Source organism: Phasianus colchicus, chromosome 6 (genome assembly GCF_987193195.1).
Source record: "Phasianus colchicus chromosome 6, bPhaCol1.hap1.1, whole genome shotgun sequence".
Classification (NCBI taxonomy): Eukaryota; Metazoa; Chordata; class Aves; order Galliformes; family Phasianidae; genus Phasianus; species Phasianus colchicus.
The window spans coordinates 52,901,362-52,919,126 of record NC_143441.1 but is presented as its reverse complement, the minus strand read 5'-3'; the positions used below and the strand labels follow the sequence as shown (position 1 = coordinate 52,919,126).

Sequence of the window (17,765 nt, the reverse complement as noted above, 5' to 3'; positions counted from 1 at the left end):
TTCCTCACAGGAGAGGTGCTGCAGCCCTCTGATCTTAGTGGCCTCCTCTGGACCCGCTCCAAGAGCTCTGTGCCTTTTTTGTGTTGGGGACCCCAGACCCAGATGCAGTACTGCAGACGGGGCCTCACAAGAGCCAAGCAGAGCCCAGCCCAGCAAATCACTCCCCCAAGGCTCACCCCAGGCTGCCCCTCGGCCCTGCACACTCACCTCGGACGTGGATGTCCGTGTCAGTCATGAGCAGCACAGCCAGCGGGTGGACCTGGGAGGAGTCCCGCACAAACACCCCTCCGTTGGACTTCACCGCCATGAAATACGTCAGCCAGCGACTGTACAGCTTGGAGGCCTCCCTGTGCGGGGGAACCCTGTCAGCCATTGCCTGATGCAGCAGAGCCCTGAGGCTTTGGACTGTCACGTTCACACACGTGGGTCACTCACCTGTTGATGGTTGACTTGTGAAGCAGAACAGTGCCGGCCTTTGTCCGGTACGCGTAGCTGTTGGGCTTGAACTTCCCTTGGCGGGTCACCTTGCCTTGTCTCACCTGCACGAGAGGAACACCTCAGGCACTGCCCACAAGCAGCCTCCCCACAGCTGTGTCCTGGAGAAAGATCCCACCTGGATGGCTCCCAGCCATCCTACAAGAACTGAGCAGGGAGTGGTGCAGCCTGCTCCTCACAAGGAGGATCCAGCACACCCAGCATGGTGACTGCAGGGTGGGGAGCCTGTACCTGGATGAGGTTGGGGTAGAGTCCGGCCATGAGGACTCCCTTGACCAGTTCCTCCTCTTCACTGTACTGGTTACATACAGATGAAGGCATGGTGCAGTCAGATGGGGAGGACACCAGGAAGGCTTCGTAGAGGTTCTCTGAGAACTGCTTGACAAGGCCTGTGGGGGAACAGATGGCACCGCTGAATCACCCTCTGTTCTCCCACCAGCAATGAAACGACCCCAGCAGGGCAGCACCAGCTCCAGCTCCTGCTCGGCTTGGAGGCTCTGCCTTGGCACCAGAACAGACTTTCCTGCTTGTGGCCTCCTGCAGCCAGGGCTGCCTCTGCACTCCTGAATTCCAAAGGAGGATTCACCTGCAGGCCTATCTCATTTCTGCGCTCTGCTTTTCATAGAATCATTCAGGTTGGAAAAACCCTCTGAGACCCCCAGGCCCAAGCTGACCCTCACCCTGCCCACTGACCATGGCCCTGAGGGTCACATTTCCACAGTTCTGGACACCCCCAGGACTGGTAAACCCCCCAGCCCCCTGGGCAGTCATGCCAGTGTCCAACCACTCTTAGGGAGGAGTTGTTCCTAATATCCAACCTAAACCTCCCCCTGTTGCAACTTGAGGCCGTCACCTCTCATACTATTGCTTTTAGGAGCAGAGGCCAAACCCACCTCACTTCAACCTTTCAGGAGCTGTAGGGAACAGTGAAGTCTCCCCTAAGCCTCCTCTGCTCCAGACTGACTCATCCCACTCCCTCGGCCACTCCCCATAGCACTGTGGCTCCAGACCCCCACAGCTCTGCTGCCCCTCTCTGGACACACTCCTGGTCTCCCATGTCCTTCTGACAGTGCAGGGCCCAGTGAGGAATTAAACAGGAGCAGTGCTTCAGTCTCTTCAGGGGACAGGATGAGAAGCAGGCCTGTGGGACTCACCGTTGATGAAGCGAAGGCTGGGGCCATACAGGTAGTAGTCCTGCAGGTAGTTGTCCCTGGCACGACTGTCTCTGCGTCTCAGCACCTCCTCCCAGCCTGCCACAGCTCTGACAAAGGCGAGGTGATCGCTCCCGCTCTCCCGGCTCAGAACTGCCTTGGCCTGGCAGAGGGACACAACGTCAGCCAGGTGACAGCCCCTCTCCTGCCCGCTTCCCACCCTCCTCCAGGAGGTCTCCTCACCTTGTCCACCTCCGCACGGTTCTGCAGGCTGCTGCTGAAGGGGTCCCGGGTGAGGCAGGAAACGATGACGAGCAGCGGGTGGAGGCAGCGGTAGATGGATGCCAGGACGATGGCCTTTGCCAGCCGAGGGTCTGTGGAGATCTGGGCAAGGCGTTTGCCCAAAGTGGTGAGGGCTTCTCGCTGGTCCAGCACCCCTGCAACAGAGCCACACGCGAGGGCGTAAGCAGCAGCTCCAAGCAGGAGACAAGTGGCAGCCAGCTGCTTTGGGGACCTGCCAGGAGGATCTTACCAGGCTTGGATTATTTGGTGTGACCCCAGATAAAGCACACAGCACAGGGGTCATGGAATCTCAGAATGGTTGGGGTTGGAAAGGACCCCAAAATCTCCCCAGGCCCAACCCCTGCCATGGGCTGGCTGCTCCCCAGCTTAGGCTGCCCAGGGCCCAGACACAGCCTCAGGAACCTCCAAGGGTGGGCACCACAGCTTGGGGCAGTGCTGGCACCTCACCAACTTCTGAGTAAAAATCTCCCCTCTCTTTGAGCAAAGCAGTGCAGGAAATGAACCACACTACAATGTGTGCAAGTTGTCATCCCTATCTGGGGACAACCCTGCCCAGTCTGTCCCCAGGATCCTGTGCCAGCTCTCACTTCCCACATTCAGACAGCAAACACGTTCCCATCACGCCCACACCAGGACATTGCATTAGCTCACCAATTTCCTGCAGCAAAATCACTGCTTCATCCACAGCTTTGATGTCAGGGCTGTCCAGAGCCTTGGAGAGAAATTCAACTGCCTACAATACACAGGGAAAACAAAAGGCATTATTCCCAGCACATGGGAAAGCCTCCATGAGCCCACTACTCTGCCCCAGGGCCCTGAGTTCCTCTCCTTGTTTCCCCTACAGGAACATGAGCACAGTCCACTCCACTCACGCACAGAGTCTAGCTCTAGACACACTCTGTAATCAAAATAATCTCTGTATTTTCTGGTCTTAACTTCTCTAGATAGCAGTGCATTTGGGGAAGCAAGAACTAGAGCCATCAACATCGTGGACTGAGGTAGGAGCTCATCTCTGGAGCCGGCCCCTGGCACACCGCATCCTGGTTCACTTGGGTGCTTACTGTTTTCTCTGGCATGTGGATCTTGGCCTGAACCACCAGGTTCTCCAGCGGGGTGCGCAGGATCTCTGGAACCTGGTAGGTTGGCATCTTGTCCAGGCGGCTGCGAGGGAAGAGGTGGTAGGCAAACCCCGACTGGCAGCGGCCAGCGCGCCCTCGCCGCTGCACGACGTTCGATTTGGACACCCACACTGTTTCCAGGCAAGACACCTGGAAGAAGGAGGATTAGGTGTGAATGATCCTGCAGCTGTCTGCCTGGTATAAACAGAGCCTGCCATATGCTCTGCAGACCTTGGAAACTCCTCACAACTGATTGACCATCCCACTAAGGGGCAGGAGAAGCCGTATCATCCTCCTGCATCCTTGCGCTGCCAGTCTCTGGTGAGCAGCAGTGCAGAGGCCTGAGGCACTCAGCACATGGATGGCATCAGGATGCCATCTGCTGGACACCTGCCTGGTTTCCAAAGCTCAGTGCTCCCCACACGGCCCTGTAGCTGTACCTTGGTCTTCAGATCATAGCGTTCCTCCTTGTGCGTGCCGCTGTCCACCACGTGGACGATGTCGTTGATGGTGATGGAGGTCTCAGCGATGTTGGTGGCCAGGACAATCTTCCTGACACCAGGTGGAGGCCGCTGAAAGATGTTCTGTTGGTCCATCATGGGGATGTTGGAGTGCACTGGCAGAGAAAAACAGAGTCAGCCCTGCCCAGCTGAGCTGCTTTGCTGCACAAGGATGAGGTGACTGGCACCACCAGAACATCATCCCATCCCATTCCCCAGTCCAGTTCTTCAGCTTCCCCTTTTCAGAAGGTCTGTGAGGCAGGAGATGGATAGCCCCACTGTTGCCTGGTTTAACTTCATCAGAAATGCATACTGACAGGAGCCTGTAACATTTTTATACCTATTTTCCATACTACAAATAAGTGACAGAGAGATTTCCAGCAACTGCACGAAGCAGCAGGGAAGCACAGGAATGTGCAGTTCTGTCAGAACATCTGCATTAATTAGCAACTGAGCTGTTCAGAGATGCACCCCTCTGACCTATCTGACACTAAATACAGAAGACTGTTAAAGCAAGAAATCCAAAACAGAACAAAAATCTTTCAAGCTTTGCAGGAAAATACTGACTTGTTTTAGGTTTCCCTCCTGGGATACAGAACATTACATTCATAAACAGAAGGTTAGCAACAGACATCCCACAAAACAGTCTTGAAGAGCTCTTCTATCAAGGCTCAGCATGCAGCTCAGTGACACAGAATGCATCGGTCTCCTCCTCACCTAACTCTGCACTGCTGGAGGCAGACAGGAAGCCAGCTTATCTGATCACACACAGGTTTGGCCAGCCTCTGCTAGGAGTTATCTGTGCTTTACACACACTTCTACATACATCAGAGCACAAAGTCTCGCTCTGTATCTGTGTGCAATCGCTGAAGGGGTTCTTGCAGTCAGCTGGCCCCTCCTCCTGGCTGCTGGGAGAAGCCTGGCCCATCTCACCTGGCAGGACGAGGTACCGGCTGTTCTGAGAGCCCAACATCTCCAGCAGGCGCTGCTGCACCCCTTTGATTTCCTGCCACCCGGGCAGGAAGCAGAGGATCCCACCTGTAACAGAGCAAGAACACGTGATGTAGGAATCCAAACATCCCTCCCCAGCTGGGGACACAGAAACTGCTTCTGCTGCACAGACAGAATATGCCCATTACTTCCCCTCAGTCTAAGAAACCTGCAAAGCAGGGCCCAGGGCTGTGATGCCCACTGCCATCATACTTCTGAACAAATGACAGACAGCTGTTAAGGGCAGACCATCCCAGCACCTGCTGCATCCAATTCTCTGATCTCATTAGGACAGAGTTTAAAACCAAAAAGGAACAAGGCTAGCTGCATTCTGAGAGCGAATACCTTCTATCAGCTTTCAAACACTGAAAGTCCTAAGAAGTAATCTTAGAACATTGCCTTCTTCACAACACCATCACCTCCTAGGGAACAGCACTTAGCGGGGATGGGTCTGCAGTACAGGAATGGAACCAAATAGTGCAGCACAGGTTGGTGCACAAATGAGTCCAGCACGTCAGCCCAGCAACTGCTGTACCTCAGGACACAATGACTGAGACACCAGACAGGATCAGCATCCAACCCAGCTTCCAGGTATCTTTCTGGACTCCAGAAATAAATGTGAGTGACTGCTCTGAGCACTACTCACTTCCTCTGGCTGAGGCATGGAGGACTCAGATCTTGGCTCAGTTAGAGACTCAGAGTGAGGTCACATCACGCTGCCTCACACCACTCACTGCAGCAGGAACTCAGGGTGGTCTCACAGAACTCAGCACAGTATTTTCTCTGCCAGGGGTCTGGGCTCTGTGGATACTATTTCTTTTTTTTCCCCCAGAAAAAGTAAAAGGGAAGAGGGCAAAGCAGAACCTACCTGGTTCTCCATGGGCGTCAATCTGGAGTACAAGGTCGGTGATCAGATCAAGATCAAGGACACATTCATCATCTGATTGCTGGATAAAACAGTAAGCACAGCAAGGTAACGTTTTGATACAGGTACTAAGGGAGCTGACAGGAAGAGTGCCATCCCAGTTCTGCTGTTTGTAAATAGAGAAGGTTTCATGGGTGAAGTGATGAGTGGTGGCTGCCTCAACCACAATGCAATCATTGAGCTGAAAATCTTTGGTGACATGGAGAAGACAGGCAGCAGAGCTACTACCATGGATTGTAGGAGAGCAGGCTGCTCAAGGAACTGGTTAGTAATGGGGATGGGGGTCTACCACTGGTGGAGACATTTGAAGAGCCACTCCATCTTAAGAGTGTAGGAATGGGCAATTCCAGCATGCTGGAAGCCAAGCAAGCAGGCAGAAGGCAGTCTGGCTGAAGAGGGAACTCCTCCTAGAACTCAGGCAGAAAAGCAAAGCACACAGGCTTGGAAGCAAGGTCAGGCTATACAGAAGGACTACAGAGATGCCCTCAGCCTTCACAGGGAGAAATTCACGTGGCCAAAGCTCAGAACTGAAGCTGGCATGTTGTGATGGATAATTAAAAAGTGGTGCATTTTTTTGTTTGGTTGGTTTTTACTTGATAAAGTTGGCCATCTCCAAACAGGGATAAGATAAAGCAGACATCTAATGGCTTCTTCACCTCCACCTTAACACCAACCCTGGGTTGGAGCACCACACCTGGGAGTGATAAGCTCCCAGCTGACTTGATTTACTGCTGCAACTGAGTGCACACAAGTCTATGGACTCCAATGGGATTCATCCCAGGGTTTTGAAAGACCCTTCTTAAGGCTGTCAGCAGATAACTGAGTTTGGTCAGTTCTGGTCAACTGGAAGCTTGCTCACATTATTCTAATCTTCAAAAAGGGCAAGAAAGATGATGGTGGTAATCAGTACCTGCCCAACTTCTGAAGACTGTTCTAAAGTTACTGAAAAAATACTTGCAAGATGCCATCAGTCAGAACCAACATGGGTTCACAATAGACCAGCCATGCCCTACTAGCTTTATACCCTTTTATGACAAGGTTCCACTCCCTTCTTTTCACCCACTAGGTATGGGCTACGGGGATTCTGGCAAAGCTTTTGCTAATCTCACAGTATTCTTCTAGACAAAGTGTCCAGCACACAGCCAGACACACACAGCATAATGGTGAGGACTGGCTGATGGGCCAGGCTCAAAGGGTTCCAGGGCACACAGCAGCATCGGGCCCGTGGCCAGCAGCCAGGTTCTGCAGGGCTTCATTTTAGGGCCAGTTCTCTTCAGTACTTCAATCAATGACCTGGACACAAGAGTTGAGTGCACTGAATAAATTTCTGGATGATACTAAACTGGGAAGAGCCACTGCTTCCCTTGAGTGTGAAGAGGCCTTGCAGAGCAGTCTTGGTAGAGTGCTGGGCAATCACCAGCCACGTGAAATTAACTGAGAGCAAACACCAAATTCTGCAGCAGGGATGGTGAAATCCTGGATGTACACAGAGGCTGGGGACAAGTGGCTGGAGTGCAGCCCCACAGAAGGGATCGAGGGGTTCTGCTTAACAGTAAGCTCAATAGGAGTCAACAACGTGCCTGAGCAGCCCAAAGGGGCAGGAGTGTCCTGGGGTGCATCAAGCACAGTTTAGCTCACTGGATGAAAGAAGTGATGGTGTACTCTGTACTCAGCACTGCTGTGGCTTCACCTCAAGTACTGTATGCAGTATTTTGGGATCCACAATATAAGTGATATAAAAAATATCAGAATGTGTGCAAAGCAAGGCAACAAAGAGTGAAAGGGTTAGAGGGCACAATCTATGAGGAGCAGCTGAAGATGCTTGGTTTGCTCCACTTAGAGATTGAGGGATGACCTCATTGCTGTCTGCAGCTTCCTCATGATGGGGAGCAGAGGAGGTGCAGATCATTGGTGGCAGAATGCAAGGGAATGGCTCCCAACCGTGTCAGGCAAGGATCAAGATGGATATTAAAAAAGAATTCTTCACTGAAGAGATGGTCAGGCACTGGGACAGGCTGCCCAGGGAAGTGGTCACAGCCTTAAGTTTGTTGGGTGTTCAAGAAGCATTCGGACAACACTCTCACACCTACAGTTCAACTCTTAGGTTGCCCAGTGTGGAGACAGGATTTGGACTGAACGATCAGTACAGGTTCTTCCAATTCTGGATACTCTGTGATCCCAGGAGGACACGTGCAGAGGAATAAGTAGTGATCTAGCAGAAAGGTGCACAGATTCCCAAAACATCTTCTGGAGAGAGTGAGTGTCTGTAGCTGGATGGCTTCCCCAGGACCAGGAACCTCAGGAGCCTGCTCTGGCTCCATCTGGCACTAGCTCCAGTCACAGCCACTGCCAGCTTTCTCTGCTGTGTTGTGAATATGCAGTTTCTTTCCTGTTCTCCAGTCTTGAAAGCTAGCTGACACCTGGGAACCTCTACTGAATAGCACCTCATAAATAGCAACAGTTAAAGGAAGTTTCAGGGGACAGAACTATGCCATGTGTAGCCCAGGCCTTCACATCCACACGGGCACAGAACAGCAGCTTTTATGTCTCAGCAATTTGGAACAAGTGTGTCAGGCCAGCGTAAAAGGAGCAGGGTAAAAAACCCAACCACAACAGAAACAGGAAGGTGGCCCTGAATGCAACAGGACACCCTCAGCAAATCTGCCATTGATACAAAGCTAGGAAATGTGGCTGATACACCAGATGGTTGCTCAGACACAGAAAGGAACTTCCACAGGCTGACAGAAACCTCGTGTGGTTCAGAAAGAAGAAAGGCAAAGTCTCCAGTCTCAGGAGCAAACTCCCCATGTGCCAGAACAGGCTGAGGGCTGACCAGCTGGAAAGCTACTTAGAATCTTGATGGACACCAAACTGAACACAAGCCAGAATGAGCTCCATCTTCCCAGGCTGCACCAAACACTGCCAGCAGGTTGACAGAGGTGATCCTGCTCCTCTGCTCAGCTCTGGTGAGCACACACTGCAGCCAGGTCTGGGCTCCCCCACGAAGCAGAGCCATGGAGCTACCAGAGTGAGTCCAGGGAAGATGATGGGCCATGAAGATGAAAAACCCATCTTTTCTCAGGGAGAGATTGAACACTGGAGAAGCTGCAAAATATCTACCCTTGGAGATACTCAAAACCTCCTCCTGAGCAGCCTGCTTGGGCTGACCATGCTCTGAGCATGGGGGCTGGCCTGGATGAACCTGCAGATCTTCCAATCTCAAGCACTGTGTGATTCCATGACCTGCCACTGAAGTGAGATTACCCACAGTGTGCACTTGGAGGCACTCTCCAGAAGAACAATGTGGACTAGTTGCAAAAAGTAGCCATGAAGGAATCGAGTCATGCAAGATGATGAGTGCCTGGGTAACAAGACTGCTCCAAGGCACAACCATCTGAATCTTGACTTTCACGCTGCATACACACAAGCACACTGAGCTGTTAGCTTACTCAAACATAAATACATTTCATGCTGAAGAGGGGAAAAAAGCAACTTAAACCCAAACATGAAGCTGCCTTTACCCAAAACTTAACTAAAATACAAAGGATACTGCTAAGCCAAATTTAGCTCATGAGCGTTGACTTGGATTGAAAGCTAAGCAAACACTGCTAACGAACAACAGGAAAGAGGGAGCAGTTCCAGGCCCAAACTCTCCCCCTGCTGATATGCCAGAAGCCAGTCCCTCGTCCAGGGGGAACAGCTCCAACACCATGCTGCACACCCACCTTTATCTCATAGTGCCGGTGTCGGTGCCTACCCAGCTTGGCCAGGATCTCCTCCAGGTAGTACTCCTTCACTGGGTACATGAAACCAGGCACCTTGACCACAGGGCAATCCCCAAAGTAATGTGAGAAACGCTGATTGTCTCCTGTGGCGCTCATCAGGACCAGGCGCAGGTCGGGGTTGAGCTTCTGGATGCCTTTGAGCAGGATGAGCAGGAAATCCGTGTTGACATCTCGTTCGTGGACCTCATCGACCACGACGTGGCTGACACCCTCCAGACTGGGGTTTCCCTGCAGCTTACGCAGCAGGATGCCCACGGTGCAGAAGAGCAGGGCTCCTCCCCGGGCTGGAGGTTTGCTCTCCAGCCGCACCTGGTAGCCCACGTTCTTCCTCATGTTGGGACCCAACTCTTGTGCCACACGCTGGGCCACCGAGATGGCGCTGATCCTCCTCGGCTGGGTGATGACGACGTTGCAGCGGGCACCGCGCCCCTCCAGGATGTAATGTTCCAGCAGGAGCTGAGGGATCCTCGTGGTTTTCCCACAGCCCGTATCTCCTGCTATCACGACCACAGGGTTCTGCTCAATGGCTGAGAGGATGGTGTCCTTGTGAGGATCCACAGGCAGCGGGTGGCTCTCCTGCCACGAGGATCCTCTCCTTTTCCAGAGGGCCAGCAGGTTCTGACTGAGGCGCACTTCCTCTGCTTCCAGCATAGGGATGTACGTCTTCCCCGTGATCGCATCGCTGATGGCGCCGGACTCCTTGCTCAGGTTCATCATGTCATCAGCAATCCGGGGCCTGGACTCCCTGATGTCCACTGGATACTGGGAGAGACAGAGGAAGTTGTGAGGGACAGGGAGTTTGGTAACAGTCATCAGAAGGAAAAAAAGAAATAAGTGCCCAAATGGACTCAGTCAGATGGGTTTTGCAGCGACCAAAAAGCTACATTCAAATCTCTTCAGACTTCGGGTAACTCAGCCTTCTAATTCTCACTTTAAATAACCTCAACTCAGACTGCAACTTGAGCAGCTCCCTCCAATTTCCTTATTGTATCTCCTAAAGTCCAGGTCAGACATTAGGAGGAAGTTTTTCACCCAGAGGGTGGTGAGGCACTGGAACAGGTTGCCCAAGGAGGCTGTGGATGCCCCATCCCTGCAGGCATCCAAGGCCAGGCTGGATGTGGCTCTGGGCAGCCTGGGCTGCTGGTTGGCGACCTGCACATAGCAGGGGGTTGGAACTGGATGAGCATTGTGCTCCTTTGCAACCCTGGCCATTCTGTGATTCTATGATCTGTCCTGACAGAAAAAGTAACACCAATGTGTGAACTGAAGACACAGAACTGTACCTTACACTCTCAAACTCAGTGTCTACAGCATATGCAAGTGATATATCCACCCCAGAAACCAAATGTTTGATACCATCACATTGCATCACCACTCTCCTCATGCTTAAGAAGTCCAGACAGGTAACTTGAACAAAACTTAAGTGTTTAGCTAAGCCAGAAATATTCAATCCTGGTTAAATTAAAAAAAAAAAAAAAGCCAAACATCCCATAGGAATAACTCAAAGGAGCAACAATGGGTCAGGAACTGACAGGAACACAACCCAAACCATAGACCCAGATGTTCGGAGGATTAAAGGCCCAGCTGCAGATCAGTATTCTGGATTCAGGCTTCTTCAGAGTCACAAAAGCAAGCCTTGCGTGCACTGTGACAGCTCATGGCACGTATACATGGAGGCAGACCAAGCACTTACAAGATGTTGCTGTTTTTCTAACTTTTCCAACCCTTGATTCAGCCACTTAGAACAGCTCATTGAGAAACAGCTGCTGCCTTAGGCACAGGCTTGGCTTCCTAACATACTCACCACTGCTTCATTTATGGTACCTGCAAAAACTGTAAACATCCCCAGAGATCTCCATCGTTCAGCTCCAAAGTGCATCAGTGTGGCACAGTGACTACCTGTCACCTTCCAAACATGGGCACTATTTCCAATGACTTCAGATGGCTGCAGACATTCACACCTGCGGTACATTCACCCTCATCTAACCTCAGCACTAACTCCTGCTTTGACAATGAATGCTCCCAGGGAACCCTGTCCCCAGGGAACACTGCTTCAGCTCCTACAGCCTCACACCAGGGAGAGGGATCTCCTGGGTGAGCATGGGCAGGTGCTGGGGGATTTGCACCCACCCCTAAATTACATATGCTAGAAGAGACACTGCCAAAGCAGATGTGCAAATTTACCAGCAGCTGGCCCTTGTAAAGGAACAAAGCAGAAGCAGTTTTAGGGAAGCAAGATCTGCTTGTAACAAAGAATCCAGAGAAGGCCCAATGCACATAAAGGGTCTCCTTTTCCCAAGGCTCATCACAGACTGGTCAGTTTTGTGGCAAAACAATGAGCCATAAACTCCCCCAACACTATGACATAGAGTTCCCAGCCAGTGTACAATTTCTAAAGTTAAAGGTGACAAACCAAAGGTGGTTCTGAGCCTTACATGATTCAGATAGTTCTCAATCTTGCGCAGGGTTGCTTCAGGGACTTTGATGTGGCACGGCTTCCTCTGGTTCTCACCAAGCTCCCGGAGGGAAGTCATATTATACATAGCATGGCTGAGTGGGTTGTTGTTCTTGTCCACTAAGCCAAGGCTCTGAGAAGGACAAAAGCAAAGAAGAACATCAGACAAGACTGCTGCACAGCACATGACAGCAGAGATGGGTCCAGCAGGTTCTGATGGGCCGACTGCTCACCCCACAGCCCCAACCCTTCATGTCCTGCTTTTACCATGGCAAGGAACAGGACATGTTCCTATTGCAGAAATGGACACGTGGAAGCAAAAGGCTTCAGTCCCTCAGCACAGTGTTCACAAGGTCTCAATAAGACCCGTCAAAGAAACCACAGCCACAACTGTATGTGACAAAACCCTCCTGACATGGGGTATTAACTCTCTTGCTGCAGTCCTGGTATGTTGTGACAACTCAGTACTAAGCCTTATGCCGTTTTCATGGACTTCCTCTGACGGCTTTAGAGTCTGCAGAGAAACCTAATAGAGCCATATTGCCAGATGAGCTCATCTATGAGAACAGGAATACAGTCTGTCCTAGCAGACATCACTGAGGTGTCCAAGAGAACAACTCTTCAAGAGTAATCCTACACGTCACTTTGTTGAGAGCTCAAAACAGCCATGGGTACCTGTGATACCAAAGGGGTACAATAGCAATTGAGATCAATTCCAAAGGTTTGGAAATATAGGTTTACTGAGTATGAAATCAGAGAGATGGAAGTTTCAAATGCCACCACATTAGGCTCAAATATGGTGAGTCAGGTGCAAGGAGCATCTCTGTGTGACAGGAGGGACGTGGGAGCCGTGTGCTTACCTTCAGCTTCTGACAGGCTAATGCTGCTGCTTTGTTTTCTGCCTCCACCTTACGACGGCCCTTGGCTGCAAAAGTCATTGGACAGGGCCAGCGGAGTGTCAGCTTGCAGATCTTGGTCTTGGTACCAACTGTACGGAACTGCATGTATTCCTGAAGCGTTGGGAGAGATGGGTAAGAGCCCTACACAGGCAGACTTTAAAATACATCCTAACATTTCTAAGCAGAGTGTTTACTGCACAGAATTCCAGATGCCCCATCCCTGCAGGCATCCAAGGCCAGGCTGGATGTGGCTCTGGGCAGCCTGGGCTGCTGGTTGGCGACCTGCACACAGCAGGGGGTTGGAACTGGATGAGCACTGTGGGCCTTTGCAACCCAGGCCATTCTGTCAGTATGAATTCCACCTCAAGCCCGTAAGTTGAGGCAAAAGTGAAAGGAGACAGCTGTGTGGAAAAGAACGTATCTGACAGCACAGCTAAGCACATGGGGTCTGGAAAGGAGGTGGGTGACACACACCAAGGAGGAGAACTGCTGGATACTGGCAAGAACCAAAGTGAGGAAAGATTCCACCAGCACAGAAATTACACAGTTCTGAGTAACACAAACTTGTATTTGGTGCAGACATTAGAGGAAGTGCCAACTTATCTTAGAAAACAGACTCCTTCATACAAACAACAGCTCCTCTATTGCCTGGACCTCAAGTAACAGCATTTCTGGTGCTTTTTTTAAGACATTTCTTTAACTCCCACCAAGACTTCTCCCACTCTTCAGGCTGATTTCTGTCAGCCTAATTAACCTCCCTTCTCTCCCCAATACCCAGGTGCCCAAAGAAGCATCCAAAGAGCCTCTGAGCTTCCTCACTGCAGGTCCCAGGGCAGGGAGCAAACAGTACCTCACCTTGACTGTGGAGGAAGAGGTTGCAATCTGAATCACTTGGGCCAGGAGATTTTTGGGAAGCGGGAACTGCGTCAGAGCACGGATGGCAGTGTTGTCATCTGTCATTTCAATGGAACTCCCTCCTCGGCTAGATGGAAGAGAACAGTTTGATACACAAATATCCACTCTATCCTCAGACTCACCTCACTTCTGGTCTGCTACTGAGTACAGGTACAGGTAACCTCAGTCACCTGATCAGTCAGACTGCTCTTACTACCAAAATCTGTCAATTACAGAACAATCACCCTGAGCAGTAATTAAAACATTACAGTAGTATTACAAACCAGACTCAATAAACAGCTTTTAACTGATTAAAACAACAAAAAAAATACAACAAGGAAGGGTTATTTCTGTATCCAACAACATCCCTCAAAACAACCACCACCACCACATGGATCCTACTGATTTTTCTCCTGTTGACTGCTTGAAATGTAAGATTCATGCTCATAAAATCAAGCAAGCATGGTGGTGAAAAGGAACAGACTTAGTATTGCCCCCAACATTTAGGGGATTAGAAAAGGACTCCGACCTGCACTGCTCCTGAAAACAGAAATCTCTTTAGGCCCAGGTCTCCAAAGATTGCACTTGGGCATTCCACTGTGCAGACAGGCACAAGATCAGGCTGCCTCACTAACTCTCACATACAAAATGGCACAACAGTCAGTGCTGGGCCCATCTGCTGGGTCACACCAGCAACGTGGGAAGCTGCAGCTCCATTCTGAAGAACTACAGGGTGCATCAGCTACAAAGGAAAAAAAAAATCTCTCTTCTTTACTGCCCTGCATTAGCAGCTACCTGGACAGACTCACCTCGCATCTCTGCCAGGAGTTCGAGCATCCTGATGTGCCATGGGTAAATAATCGGAAACATCGATTGCCTCTTCTTCCAGCTCTCCCTCCTCCAGTTCCCCTTCCTCTAGCTCCCCTTCCTCCAGCTCTTCTCTCCTCATGGCTTTGGGCATCCTGCCCTGCTCCATGGGCTGGATGGGGTCGTCGGGCTCCATCCGCCGCCAGCAGGTCGACAGGTCGGCGAGGGAAGGGCCAGACTTGGAGCGCCATTTGCCCTCTGAGCACCACCTCTCATCAGGGCAGCCAAGCTGGTCAGCCAGCAGCCGGTACTTGGCAGCATCAAACAGCTCATTCCTGGGCCCCAACAAACCCCAGCCCTATCAGAGAGACACGACAGTTAGAGAGCAGCAGTGAGGAGGCAGAAATGTAACTGCAGGGAGCACCACACACCTGGTGAAGGAGAAAAGGAAAGGAGAGGTTCCTTCACATTACACACAAAAGGCACTTTCAGAAACTCAAAGCTTTCCTCCAGGCAGCACTTAAGGAAGGAAATTTGTACACCAACCTCCCTTCTCAAAGCACAGTTGCTTGGAATTCTGTATCTCCTTAGAAAGGCTGGGCCAGGATCTATTGGTGTTTTATAAGGTTTTAACTGCATTCAGCACCTTTTTAGCACGGTCTTACCAGACCACTACAATCAACTGCATCTTTAGCTCTCAGAGGACCCCTATTAGATAAGGTTGTATTATTTGGTGCTGTAGGAGTGTCTATCATAGCAAGAATTCACTTTGCTGCTATACTCAAAAGTCATATTCAGATGCCCTCTGCCCCAGTTAACAGTACCACATTGATGACCATTCACTTAGAGCAGCACTGGGGCTATTTCTATAGCTAGGTCTGCACAAGGTCTCCCATCATTGGGTTTTCCCATTGGTTTCAGCTCTAGCTGGCAAACCACACAGTTAAAACTTTGCATGCTTAATCTATGGTTCCAGGGTTAGTTGTTTTTTGCCTTTTTGTTGTTCATTTTGGTTTTGTTTGCTTTCTAGTTCCAAAGTGAAAATAGTTCAGTGATTTCCCCAAATTCAGAAAAAACAAATTGCAATTGTAGGTAGAACTGTTTCCCTTTGAAAACTTTCAGGGTTTCAAAGACAGCCAGAAACACTGCTTTCACTGAGTGCTGAAGAGCAGAGATAAAACAACAACATGTGTTCAGTGAACATGAACTGAATGAGCACCAACTGTGCTGCAGGTAAAGCCAACCAGTGGAACAAGTTTTGCTAATCACAGGATTCAACAAACCAGCTGAAGAAACTGCTGGCTTTAAGGCTGCAATCCTTGACTTCTGAAGGTTCAGCCTGAAAACTAAACAGTTACTTCTAAATGTAGCTTTCCTGATCTACAAGCAAATTAAAAGTTCTCCTATTGTCGGAGCACCTGCAGCACCTCCTCCAGGCTCCTTAGTAGGAAGCACTGCTCCTACTCCACAGATGAGAGGGAAACTCCAAACAGGCCAACTAAGAAGGTAAACAGGCAAAGACGGAAAAATTCAGGAGTATCAGCAGAGCAGGGAAGGCCTGCATGCTCAAAGGCTCATTTCATCAAGCTATGAAGAACAAAAGCTCACCTTGAAGAGCTGGCATGCAGCAGCTGCTGCTTGTCTCTCAGCATCGATCTTCTTGGTCCCATAGCCTTCTACTTCCACATTCTTAGGCCACTTTATGTGCAAAGTGACTTTCTGAAATGCAAAGAACATCAGAAGCTGAACTCCACTCTTTTAAAAAACCATTCCAAATCCAGAACTCATTCCACTCCCGTCCTGCTGATGCTGTAGCTGAATTTCTCTAAGGCTCAAAGAGGAAATGCCCAAGGAATTCTCTCCTGTTGCTGCAGCAAAGATGAAAGTTATGACCTTGTTGCTATCACGGAAACATGGTGTGATGGCTCCCATAACTGGAATACCATACTGAGGGATATGGGCTCTTCAGAAGGGATAGGTGAGGTAGGAAGGGTGGGAGAGTTGCCCTCTACATCAAAGAATGGATAGACTGTGAGGAGCTCCCTTTGAGAAAAGGTCAGGAACAGGTTGAGAGCCTGTAGTTAGAATTAGGGATGGGTCTAACAAAGGCCAGCTGCTGAAAGGTGTAATCTACAGGCCACCTGACCAAGGGGAAACTGTTGGCAAAGCTTTCTTGTTTCAGATGCAGGGGGAATCATGCTCACAGCTCTTGTTCTGATGGGTGACTGCAACCATCTGGAGATCTGTTGGAAAGACCACACAGCAAGCTGCAAGAGATCCAGGAGGCTCCTGGAATCCATTCATGATAACTTCCAGGTCCAGGTGTTGGACAGACCGACCAGAGGTGAAGCACTGCTGGACCTGCTGCTCACCAGTGTGGAGGAGATCATTAAAGGCGTTAAGGTTGGAAGCAGCCTGGGCTGCAGTGAGCACGCCCTGGTTGAGTTTGTGATCTCGAGGGATGTGGGCCTGGTGAAGAGTGGCGTCAGGATCCTGAACTTTGGGAGAGCAAACTTAAAGCTGCTCAATGGACTGTTGGCCGAGATCGGGGGTTGGACTCGATGATCTCTGGAGGTCCCTTCCAACCCCTACAATTCTGTGATCCCCTGGGATGCTGTCTTTAAAAACAAAAATGCTGAGGAGAGCTGGCTGCTCTTCAAGGATGCCTTCCTGAGAGCACAAGAGCTCTCTGTCCCTCTGAATAAGAAAGCGGGCAGAGGAGGCAGGAAACCAGCACGGCTCAGCAAGGACCTGCTGGGCAGCTGAGGGCAAAGAAAGGTGCGTACAAGCTCTGGAAACAAGGCTGTGTCACCTGGGAAGAATACAGGGATGGCGTCCAGACTTGCAGACGTGGGATCAGGAAAGCCAGGGCACAGGCAGAACTGAACTTGGCGAGGGCGTGAAAAACAATCGCCAGAAGAGACAGGCCAAAGCGAGTGTTCCTCCTCTGGTAAATGCAAAAGGAGAACTGGCTTCAACGGACAGAGAGAAGGCTGAGGTACTGAAGGAGTTCTTTGCCTCGGTCTTCACTGGCGGCCAGGATTCCAGTACTTCTCACATCCCTGAGCCCTGCATCCCTAAACCTCCAGGTGGGGATGGGGGTGGTAAATCCCCTCCCGCTGTGAGGACAGAGCAGGTCCGAGACTGAATGTGTACAAGTCTATGGGGCCAGATGGTGTGCATCCCAGGTTCTGAAGGAGCTGGCTGAGGTGGTTGCTGAGCTGCTCTCCATCATATTTGGAAAGTCGTGGCTGTCAGGTGAGGTCCTGGATGACTGGAGGAAGGGTCACGTCACCCCCATTGACAAGAAAGGGAGCAAGGAGGACCCCGGGAACTACAGACTGGTGAGTCTCTCCTCTGGGCCTGGGAAGATCATGGAACAGATCATCCTGGATGACATGCTTGATCACATGAGGAAAGGGCGTGTGATCCGTGACAGCCAG

At 50.8% G+C, this 17,765-nt stretch overlaps 1 protein-coding gene across 3 annotated transcripts in view; it reads right to left on the bottom strand.

Moving 5' to 3' along the window:
* Positions 1-17,765, bottom strand: part of DHX30 (DExH-box helicase 30) — a 35,658-nt gene that overhangs the window by 2,183 nt on the left and 15,710 nt on the right. For all 3 annotated transcript variants that reach the window (XM_031608284.2, XM_031608282.2, XM_031608283.2), the window contains 16 exons: positions 15,931-16,041; positions 14,325-14,680; positions 13,477-13,603; positions 12,583-12,732; positions 11,703-11,855; positions 9,208-10,029; positions 5,426-5,504; positions 4,501-4,605; positions 3,508-3,683; positions 3,011-3,217; positions 2,601-2,682; positions 1,890-2,083; positions 1,650-1,809; positions 727-884; positions 436-539; positions 208-347 (listed from right to left, as the gene is read on the bottom strand). In XM_031608284.2, coding sequence (XP_031464144.1) covers positions 208-347; positions 436-539; positions 727-884; positions 1,650-1,809; positions 1,890-2,083; positions 2,601-2,682; positions 3,011-3,217; positions 3,508-3,683; positions 4,501-4,605; positions 5,426-5,504; positions 9,208-10,029; positions 11,703-11,855; positions 12,583-12,732; positions 13,477-13,603; positions 14,325-14,680; positions 15,931-16,041 — 3,124 coding nt within the window. The remainder of the gene's footprint in view (positions 1-207; positions 348-435; positions 540-726; positions 885-1,649; positions 1,810-1,889; positions 2,084-2,600; positions 2,683-3,010; positions 3,218-3,507; positions 3,684-4,500; positions 4,606-5,425; positions 5,505-9,207; positions 10,030-11,702; positions 11,856-12,582; positions 12,733-13,476; positions 13,604-14,324; positions 14,681-15,930; positions 16,042-17,765) is intronic.